Genomic DNA, 11,569 nt, shown 5'->3' on the forward strand with positions numbered 1-11,569 from the left:
AAAAAAGAAAAAAAGAGAGAAACATCTTTCTCATCCTTCTTTCTTTTTCACGTGAAAGAAGGGGTAAAGAAAAAAAAATTGCTTCCATTATTTTCCTTTAAATTCGAGTATAAGGTATGATTTTTTTTCAAATTTTTTTAAATTTTGAATTTTTAAAGCTTGGTTTACATATATATATTAGTAATTTTTTTATTTTATCAAGTATTTTGAAAGTTGTCATTAAAGGACATTGATGGAAGCTTATAAAACTTAAGTGAAATAGAGGAAATTATTAGAAGTGTGAAAAAGAAACAAAAATAGATGAAAAGTTTACTTGGTATATTTGGCCATGTTAAAGGGGAAGTAGAGAACATTAGTCACTTTGTGTAATATTGGTACTAAATAATAACTTGTGAAACAGTGAGTACTCTGGTGAAGGCGGAATTGAAAATGGATAGTCGAGTCAAAAGATGTACAAATTTCGGACTAGAAAACTTAAGTTGCTAACTTGATTAACCATGCATATTTAAGTTCGTTTTTATTGGTTTTAGTTTTAGAATGGATAAATGATGTTGTTTCGTATTAAATTGCTCCTATTGTAGCTAAAAACGAAGCGAACATCTTGGAGGAGAAATGAGAAGAAAATGAATAAAGCAATTAAAACTTCGGTTTGTGCTAATATCTTATTTTCATTACATAAAACTTTAGAATATTTAGTTTAATATGAGTAGTTATATTTATTTTATTTTTATGAGTTTTGGATGAGTTTGAATAATTTAGTTAATATTTATAAAATTATGTTTCGAGATGAATACTATTTTTTTCATAAGATTAAATTAGCAAATTCATGGTTATGATTTGGATTTGAGTATTATGATTTTAGATGATTGAGCAAGAAAATATTTAATATGCTTCAAATTGAAAACCTATTCTACATTAGGCGATATGTGATTTGAATATGAAACGGAATTGAAATGAGAATTATATGAAATAGAATTGAAATGGATCATGAAATTTAGTTTTTATCTCGTTTCACTAAGTTAGATTAAATCAGATATAGTTGGCATGCAATAGAGTCTATATATCAAAGAATTTAAGTCTCCCCAATTCCCTGAGGTTCGTGGACTACTCTGATGGCCCTCACTGCCAAACAACTCGGGTGGCGGATTCGTGTATCTGGTTATGAGTCTAAACTTCAGTATGGGGTCTAAATTAAAAGAAAAGTAAAAACAGAACTTGAATTTATTTGAATTTCCATATTGTGCAAATTAAATTAATTACGCGATTTTGAATTTAATTGAAAAGCTTTTTTTTTATTTGATTTGTCAATATCAAAATATTAAAGTTTATTAATATTAGAGTTTTCTTTTATTGTGATGTTATTAATGATATTTATAATCATATTTTAGTTTATTTCTATCAATTATCTGTGTTCAATGCTTATGTTCTGATTTATATGATATTAGCATCACTGAGCATAAAAATTACTCAACGTACGGTTTGTCTATTTTTTCGTGTGCAGGTAGTTAGATTCGCTAGATTGTTTCAATAGCACCCGAAGAATCGAAGTTCAGCTCAAACAGTATTGATGAAGAGTTTACTTTATAGTTGGTGTAAATGGCATGTACCTATGCTTATACATATATAATATTATGTCGTAAATTAAATTTAAATATTTTCATTATGTTTTCTTAGTTAGTATTTTATAACTAATGTTTTGATAAAATAGTAAAGCGTAAAAATCTAGTTTATTGATATGTTTTGTGAAATCGTAGTGTTGCACGTTTTGAGAAAGTTAGTCTTTTATAACTAATGTTTTGATAATTTGAATGTGAATATTTTGTGAAAATCTAAAATTTGCAGGGATTTTTATGTAAAATAGGTAGAAATGCTGCCTAAGTTTTTATAAAATAAATTTTACCACTACGTTTCCTTTTTAGAAAAAAAAATGGATAAGTGAGTTGTTTCGACAACGAAATGTGACATTTTATATTCAGATCCAACAACTAAGTCGGGTATAAGGTGTTAACGGTTCATCTAGATCTAGACAACCATTTGGTTAGGTTCACTCTAGACATATTTTTTAATATTTTTATATATTTTAAATTTTTATAACATATCATATTTTTATATTATTTTTTATGTTTAAAATATATAAAATCTAAAAAATATATTAAAAATATTATTTGACACCAGAATGAACCTAAACAAATAGTTATCTAGATACATTTCAACCTAGACAAGTGCATATTCATTCTAGGCATGTGTTTTTTTAGTAATTTTATATATTTTTTAATTTTTCATAAATTATCATATTTTATTATTATATTAAAATATGTATTTTACAAAATTTGATGTGTTATACGTTTTATATATTTTTAGATTTTATTTATTTTATATATTTGGACAAATATATTCTATAAAATGTGATGTGAAAAATATATTTTATAAATATACATTTTTTAATTTCTTCATAATAATAATATAAAAAAACTAACATTTTATGAAAAATTAAAATTATATAGAATTAATATAAAAATGTCTCAAATGAATTTGGACAAATGGTAATTTAGATGCAAATGCATCTGGACAACTAGGTGTCCAAGTTTGATATTTTTAAATATATTTTCATTTTGATATGTATCAAAATACGAGACTATCATATGTCACCATGCTATTAGTTCATAATGCCATATCAATGTACTTTAATGGTGTTACTGCGGAGGTACCAAATTGCATGACAGAATTGAAGTTTAAGTAAATTAAAAAAATTCTAGATACCGATTAAATACAAATAACAAAGTTGAAGGGGCAAAATACAAATTAACCATTCTTATAAAAACTAACAAATCATATATAAATTATTGATCTAAATGCTGGGTCACCAAATGAAACCCACTAAACTAAAGCCCACAAACACTGAATGCCCAATCAATAGATAAGCCTATAAATTCTCACCCTTTCCTCAATAATTCCAACCTTCAGTCCACGCCCCCCTTTTATTTAGGGTTTTTGATTCCTTCATCTTTATCTTCGATCAATCAACCATGACTGGCAAAGCCAAGCCAAAGAAGCACACAGCCAAGGAAATAGCGGCGAAGATCGACGCCGCCACAACCAATAGAGGCGGCGGCAAGGCCGGATTTGCTGACCGTTCGGGTGTGGAGAAAGGTGGACATGCTAAGTACGAGTGTCCTCATTGCAAAATAACAGCTCCAGATTTGAAGTCGATGCAGATTCATCATGATGCCAAGCACCCCAAGGTTCCCTTTGAAGAGTCAAAGCTTGTGAATCTACATGCTGTTCATGTGGTTGAGACTTCCAAGCCTCGTCCTGGTGTTAGGGGCAGCCTTAAAAAGTGATAAAAAACCCCAAAAAATGTGTTTTTCGTCAAGCTTTGGTGTTTTGTGATGTTTCGAAATATGGGTTTGGTTCCTTTTTCATCTTTTAATTGTTTGTCACGCTTGCAGTAGAGATGGGAATGAGAAAGGGGTTGGGGTGAAAAAAGTTGGATTATTCTTGTAAGGGTCCCCCTTGATTTGATGTCGATGATGAATGGTGTTGTTATAGCTTCCTCATTTAATGCTAATGAAGTGTTTGTGCAATACATGTTGTGCTTGTTTTATGCTTTTTGTTTCTTCTCTTGTAAGCTTTTAAATTTCATTGCTTTCTCATTCGACTGATTCTTATGGTTGCTGACTAATTGTAGGTTGTTTATGTGTTGCCTGATGGAATTAGCAAATAGGTTTTAGTTGCTGTAGCTATGATTGATTGAGAAGTGTGATAGTTGAAATGCTTGGATGTTTTCAGTTTGGGATTGTTAAGATGATTTTCAAAGTAAGAAGAGCTTGGGTTTGTGGCTTCATGGGATTAGTAACCTTAAAAAACAGTTGTGCCGGAAACGGTGATGTATATAGTTGAATCAAATAAATGTTTATATTTTAAAAGTTAATGTGTAGTTTTGAGATTAACATCTAGATTTATGATTGTTGTGATTATTTCTAAATTTTTTTGTTTTTGGTATAATCATAGTTGTCTTCGATTGTTTTGCAGTTTGAGTCTAATCCTATTTGGGTCGGGATGATCATAAAACCCTTCCAGTTCAAGTATCGAAGAAGTTCACTGCAATTTATTGTTCAAATTTGATTAGAATTAGTAGTTGTTTAAAGATCTTTGTGGTAGGTAATGTCATTTCAAGAGCTAATCAGTTTCTTTTATGCCTTTTGAGTGAACCTTTACATTTTGCTTTCCAGTTTGTGCCCCGCTTTAACTTTCATCTTACTACAAACATCTACATCTGTTCTTGTGAATGAAAAGAGTCTTGACAATTACTTCAAACTCATCGTTTTCTTAAGGTATAATTTAAATTTTGGCTCATGAACATGAGAACTAGATTCACTTGTATTTTTGTTATTCATTTTGGTATCTGAATTTGGCAATTAGATTCATTTAGGTTTTGTATTTGGATTCCATAAGAGTTGATGATTGTTCTTGGGATTGGATTGGTCGGTTGGATGAATGGGCGGGTTGGATCAACAATTGATCAGTATATTGGTCCAAAAAAAAAAAAAACTTATATTAATGTCTTTTAGTTAAAATAAATATAAAACATATAAAAATGCATTGCTAATATTTTTTTTATTATTTTTTTAATATTTCAAAAAGCTTTAACACCAAATAAGATATTAGAAACAGTACATAAATCTTAAAAGTTAACAATGACAACATAGAAGTCTTAAAAGTTTAAAAAAACAACACAAAGTAAGTCTTGAAAGTTAACAATGGTAGAACATAATAATAGTCAAAGGTAATGTCACATCCTAAATTGGAGAGAGGCAAATAGATGAGAAGGCTACTTGTTTCGGCGCACTTATCAAATGTATGAGAAAATGTTGAGAGATTAGATCGTCTTCAAAAGTACGTCTTATGAGAGTTACCGTCAAAGGTATGGTACGCCCAATTTGCTCAAATGTTGTGTAGAATGGGTTTTGTAACATGTCTAGTTGGGAGTCAACTGAATGGATTGACTGGTCAAATAGCATCTGCATCAGATTCTCTTTTATATTTCTCTCGATCTTTTGTTGGGCATTTAAGGGACAATTTCTATATGCATTTAACATTTGTTAAGATCCATTAAAAGGAACTGAGTATATATATATGGTAAGAAGGGAACATTAAGATGACGTTTATTCCTTCTGTTCTACATTCAAGTTCTATTTCTTAAACCCAAATATTCTCTTGTTCTTCATTAAATTGTAAGCTAGGGTTTTAAGGTTAATCGGTGGATGTTTTAACCTCCTGGTAAGTCTGATAGCTCCGTATGTTATAATTTTGAAAGAATAAATATGTTAAAAGACATAAATACAATAGAGAGTGAATAGGAGACCCTGCATGGGGGTTGTATGTAATTGATATATTGATAAATTGTCTGCAAATGGGGTTTTAATGGTAATCACATATTCTTTTAAGCAGTTGTTGCTGTTGGTTCAAGAGGGACGATCGAATTTGGAACTCCAAACTACAACAAAGGTAAGTTTCAAGTTGGTTTTTATCTTAACTTATGTATGTTAATTTACAATGGAAATTCATATGTTGATGTCATCTCGGATAACTTGTGAGTATAAGTGTGTGTGAAGTATAAACAAATGAGATATATGAGTTACTACATGAATAAAATGATGTGTGGTATATATGCATGTGAAATTAGACATGAGAGATTATGAATTAGTCAGGTGTGTGAACAAATCTAGGTAAGTGTGTTCTATGTTAAATGAGTAAAACATCCATTTGTGATGCCTCTGGTAGGGACGGTACATTGTTAATCGGACAAGAAGATCACGACGACAATGAGAATATTCATGGTGTAGCCTCCAATGAGATGTAGGCTGGACTGACAAATCACGACATGAAGATATGTATAAGATCATGTGGGAGAAGCCCATGGTACCCTCAAAGATAGTTTACTGGGATAGTAAACATGAAATTTTGTGAAACCTTTGTGGCGTAATTTGTGACGCCTTTGTAGCATATTCTGTGAAGCCTTTGTGGTCTGGTTAACCGCCTATGTGGCGTAATCTGGGTAAGTTTTTTTATATCCCTATTTGGTTAGTCTTGTGACAGAAATTGAATATGCTTTATGGGTACTTTATGAAAGAGTTCTCAACAGTGTTTTTGAAAAGTGAATCCACCATAATAGCTCGCCAGTACAAAGAACTTTACGTATTCGTAGTAATAATAGGTAGTTTAAGTGTTGGCCAGACTTGAGTTTGCCTACAATACGCATGCAAGAATTCTAAATTCTATGTTATCCGCCAAATTTGAAAACTTTTCATGCTAGCTACATAGAGGTTATCTAGAGTCTAAGCTGCCCACCAAATTGGGCGTCCTCATGATATGTAACATGGTTGTTTGGGATTCCATGGGATCACTTAGAATGTTTTATCCATCAAAATAAGTTGTGATCTGACTGATAACCTAATAGTGGCCAAGTTCAGTATGAGAGTCCGTCAAAGGTAAGATATGTACGAAGTTCATCTTAAAAGATCAATTAGTATAAGTATTTGCCAAGAATGATATCTGTGAGTACGCCATCCTGGGCGAAGTGTTCAACATCCGTTCAAGTGAGAATTTGTTGGAGATAGGTTCTATATGGATATCCTTATGAGGAATACAACTGTTATCTGAAAAGGAAATGAGATCCACATCGAGTGAGAAATCGAAAATTTTCCTAATGAGTGAATTGTGTGTTTAATGGTAAAGTGTGAAAGTTGGTGTATATGTATGTGCTGGTATTAAAAGGTAGCTGCTAGAAATTGAAAAGAGATCTAGAATCTTCAAGTTGAGGAATTCAAAAGAGACGTTCAAAGGTAACCTGGGTAAATTTCACTAAGTTCATTTGAACTTACAAGCGATTGTTTGATGTGCAGGTTTCGATTAAGGTTTTGGTACGCTAGGAGGAGCTAAGCCAGGATTGCGCCAAGATAGCAATTCGAGTTGCGATATTATGCATACAGAGGGCACCATAGGAGTTTGGCACTTAGTACATTACGCCATGAAGAGTATGTCTTTACACAAAATTTAAGTTGTAATGTCATATGCTGTTTTTGAAACTTTGATGTAACTATAAACCATCCATTTTTATTTTAAGAGTAGTATGAAAAAAAATAAGAAGTAGGTTTTAAAATGGTTTTATGTTGATTTTAAAATTTTGCTAAGTGTTTATGTGTTGTAACATCCGATATCCAAATCCGGTGATTCAAGTTGGGTATAGGGTGTTACAGTTAACCAAAAAAAGCCTTGAAAGTTCAAAATAACAGCATAAAAAGCAAAAAATAACCTGAAAATCTAAAAATAACATAACAAAAATAGCTCAAACAAAGTCTCCAAAAGCAGCTCAAAATAAGTCTCAAAGGCAACACATAACTAAAATGTAATAGTCTTTAATATTCTCCATTTGCATCCATTTCTTCTCCCCAAAAGATCTCTATTTGCATTATCCCTACAAAATATGTATAAAATATGTGCAACTGAAGAACATTATATATAATATATATTATTTATTTCGGTTAATTGGTTAATTTGGTTAATTACCCGGTTTCGAATTGAATTACTCGATAACTGAAGTTTCAAAAAATCATTAACCGACCTCTGACCAAACTAAATTCGGCTATCGACCGATTAACCGAATTAGATCAATATTGTCGATTAATTCAATTTTAACCGAATTGTAAATACCCCTAGTGGAATAGATGTGGATTCTTTTGCAGCAAAACATGTATTTTTTTTACCTTACAACCTGTAACACCCCATACTCGACTCGATCGTCGGGTCCAAGCTATGGAATGACATGACCATTATCGGTGAAACTAACATCACATATGTACTATACAATCATTACATGCATTTAAGTATAAACCACATTCAAATTACTCTATTTAATCATTTCTGGGTCCTAAGCGAGGTTACGAAAGCTCTTTTGTTAACCCGAGGGTAGTTTAGAACCAAATTGCAAAATTTTCAAAGCTCTAGATCGACGTTGCGACTTCATAACCTCCACGTCACAAAATGGTCAAACAGTGAGTCACATCATGACTTCAAGCATGTTGACGTTGCAACCTCACTCATTGTCGACTCATGTTGCGACGTCGAAATCTTGAAGTCCTGACATTGCCTCTATTTTGGCAACTTAACACTTTGGTAACTATTCATTTGCTTTCAAACCAACATCCAAGTCACTTCTTTCAACCAATTACAAATAAGATGCTTTTCAACCATGTCAATCTAACTCAATTCAAGCATATACTTACCTAAACCAATCACTCAACATTATAAAATTCAACCTTTAAACCTTAAGGCATAATCAATATCCTATCAACTATCTATATCTAAAACAAATCATTTCCTAATTCAAACATACCATATTAGTACAATTTGGAAATTTAGCACTTAAATGGCTCCAACATGAAGCACACAAAACATGCATTCAATTACATCTCATACTTATCATTCAAGTATACCATTTCTCAAGTCATTTAACAACCTAACCATTCCAAAAGCACACAAAACATGCATTCAATTACATCTCATACTTATCATTCAAGTATACCATTTCTCAAGTCATTTAACAACCTAACCATTCCAACTATCATAATTGCAATCTTTGACATGCCAAGACCTACAAATTAAGGTTATTACACATTCTAGCATCACACAAGACCAAAACATGCCTCAATTAGATCTCATGCTAAACCTAATTCACTAGTTCAACCATTATCACAAAGCCATTAACTCCAAATTGACCATTTGTACAACAAAGGTCCTTAGTACGTGCCACAATGTCTAGACTTAAAAATGAATATATATCTACCATCTTTTGATAGTGTGTGCTCCTTCGCTAATCGGCTCAGCAAGTTCCACAAGGTAACAATCTACAAGGAAAGAAAACAACTAGAGTAAGCATTAAGGATGCTTAGTAAGTTCAAATGGAAATACAATACTTACCAACATTAACATTCAATTAGACACATAATGCCTTAATTAGACACATACCAACATTAACATTCAAATAGTTTAGTCATACTTGCATATCATGAAATACATTACTTAATACTCAAGGCAATGTAATGTTGCATATCAAGTTATAAACATATACCATTCATATTCAATACAATTTCAAGTTTTTCCATTTAAATGAATATCACCCGATGGAACTATAGTAAAATGGACTAGGATACATGGGTGACTAAATTGCTCACACAAGCTGACTTATATTAGGTTACCCGTCCGGGCTAAACCTAAATTATATATAACCCGAAAATTTGCAAAAAAATGCTAAACCTCTTTTACAACATGTAAAATCCCTGATCAAGCTCACGTATAACCCTATTGGCATGCCAAACGTATCCTAACCTTTTACTAAGCTCACACTGACATTATTTTCGTATATATATATCATTACCAATCCTTGTAATTATCCATAATTCAAATTGTACCATGTACATTATCACATACTTCATTTGCTTGCCCCATAATCAATCAACTTTCACGTTTATACCTTGTACTATTACATAATAACCAATGATCATATAGTATTACAATTTAGTCCATTACATGCCAATATCACTAGTTATCTAATTATGTCTATATATATAATCAAACACAAATCACACCTAGTATAAAATGAGATATTAAGTTCCATATGAACTTAGCTATTTGAAACGTCAAAATGGATTGATTCTTCAGGGACTAATAAGAAATTTTAGCTTTTCCTTGATTAACTCCACTTTGATCCAAATCTTGATCTATACAATTATTTTATATCATTAATTAATACAAAATATTTTCATACTATACTATGATATGCATGATCCTATATGAATTTATTTTTTGGTTTCCCTCATATTTTACATTTTATTCAATTTAGTCTCTGAACTCAAGATATCTTAGCTTCAGATTAAAATCCGATTTCATATATTGTCAATAGGGATCTTATACCTTCTATTTCTAACATAATTTTATTACAAGTTTTACATTTATTCAATTTGGTCCCTAAAATAACAAAGTTAACAATAAGCTAAAATAACGTTACAATCTAGTCCATTTTTCCCTTAATCTAAGCTTAAAATCTATCAAATTCAAGCTAATTCTTCAAGAAATAAATAATGAAAACTTTTTAAAACTTTAACAGTTCCACAAATTGGTACATGGGCTAGCTAAATTAAACTCCCAGGACCTTAAATCTATAAAAATTATAAGAGAACAACTTGAAATCACTTACTAATTAATGGTCGAATGTAAAAGCTTCAAAATGGTTTTCTTCCTTAGGTTTTCTAGGTTTGTATGGTTGGGAGAAATAGATTCCACTATCATTTGTCTTATATACCTTAATTAACCCTTAATCACTTAATTAATTTAATCATACTTTTTTTTAACATAGTTTATCATTTAACCACATATAATGGATTATACCATCATCATCCACTAACTCTTACTGAAAATTGGTTTTATTACCATTTTGGACCTTGGGCTAATTTCTATTTTAATCCCCAAGCCTTTTGTTAATTAAAAATCTATAGCGATTGGACTTTTACAATTTAGTCCCTAAGCCATAATTAATCATTAATTCGGAAAAATTATTGGATCAATCTTTATTACATTTTTATATTGTCTCCTTTAATATTCATGGACTCGGTTTATGGAAATGGGATTTCGAAGCTGTATTTTTTGGTACCACTGAAAATCGGGTCATTACACAACCATCCTTAATAAAAGTCACAATATACCCATCGTCACACAATTGACTTACACTGATCAAATAAAATATTACAACATGATAACGTAAGTGACTAAAGCGTAACAATTCAAACATAAATGACTAAAATATAACCTGAGACAAACAAAAGTGACTATTTTAATAGTTTACCCTTCCCAAATAATATAACCTTCCTCTGTTTTCCAGAATTTTCATCTTACAATTCCAAATAAAGCTACCCATTCCACATTTCCAACAGTTAAACCAGTCTCATCATTCAAGTTAATAAATAACCAATCATTAATAGAAGTAGAGAAGAAAACTGTTTGTATTTAATCGATTGATTTTTTTTCAGAAAAAAGAAGATATTTAGCAGTAACCAAATTGTAAAATATTACGAGGGAGCTTTCCTAACGATGAGAAAAACATCAATGGCAGCAATATGACCAAAGCTTTCACATGGTGACCAGGGAGCTGCGTTAACAACTCAGATTAAGGTCTAATTTAGGAATGTTTGTCAAAAGTGTTTTTGAGAAAAAAAACATTTTTAGGAGAAACTAAAATTTTCAGTTTCTGGCCAATTTTTGACTTAGAAAAAACATTTTTTCTCTCAAAAAATCAATTTGTTTATGAATGCTTTTGTTTCAAAGTACTTTTAAAAAGCATTACTATACCGCTTAACCGGTTTAGTTGTATTTTTTTTAATTAGTTCGCATATGAACTTTAAAAATTAATATTCGAGACACTTATATTCAAAAAGAAAAAAAAATAAAGCAGAAACATAATTTAACAGTAACTGGTTGTAATTATATCGCAAAATACACCATAGTCAAACTGACA

General features: G+C 30.9%; 1 protein-coding gene across 1 annotated transcript; it reads left to right on the plus strand.

Annotated features, from left to right (window-relative positions):
• Positions 1 to 2,898: 2,898 nt before the first annotated feature.
• On the plus strand, positions 2,899 to 3,584 carry LOC107959412 (protein METHYLENE BLUE SENSITIVITY 1). Its single transcript, XM_016895472.2, has one exon. It carries the CDS (start codon positions 3,027 to 3,029, stop codon positions 3,339 to 3,341), a length of 315 nt encoding a protein of 104 aa, XP_016750961.1. The 5' UTR covers positions 2,899 to 3,026; the 3' UTR covers positions 3,342 to 3,584.
• The last annotated feature ends 7,985 nt before the right edge of the window (positions 3,585 to 11,569 follow it).

The sequence above is a fragment of the Gossypium hirsutum genome, chromosome D04 (genome assembly GCF_007990345.1).
Source record: "Gossypium hirsutum isolate 1008001.06 chromosome D04, Gossypium_hirsutum_v2.1, whole genome shotgun sequence".
Taxonomy (NCBI): domain Eukaryota; kingdom Viridiplantae; phylum Streptophyta; class Magnoliopsida; order Malvales; family Malvaceae; genus Gossypium; species Gossypium hirsutum.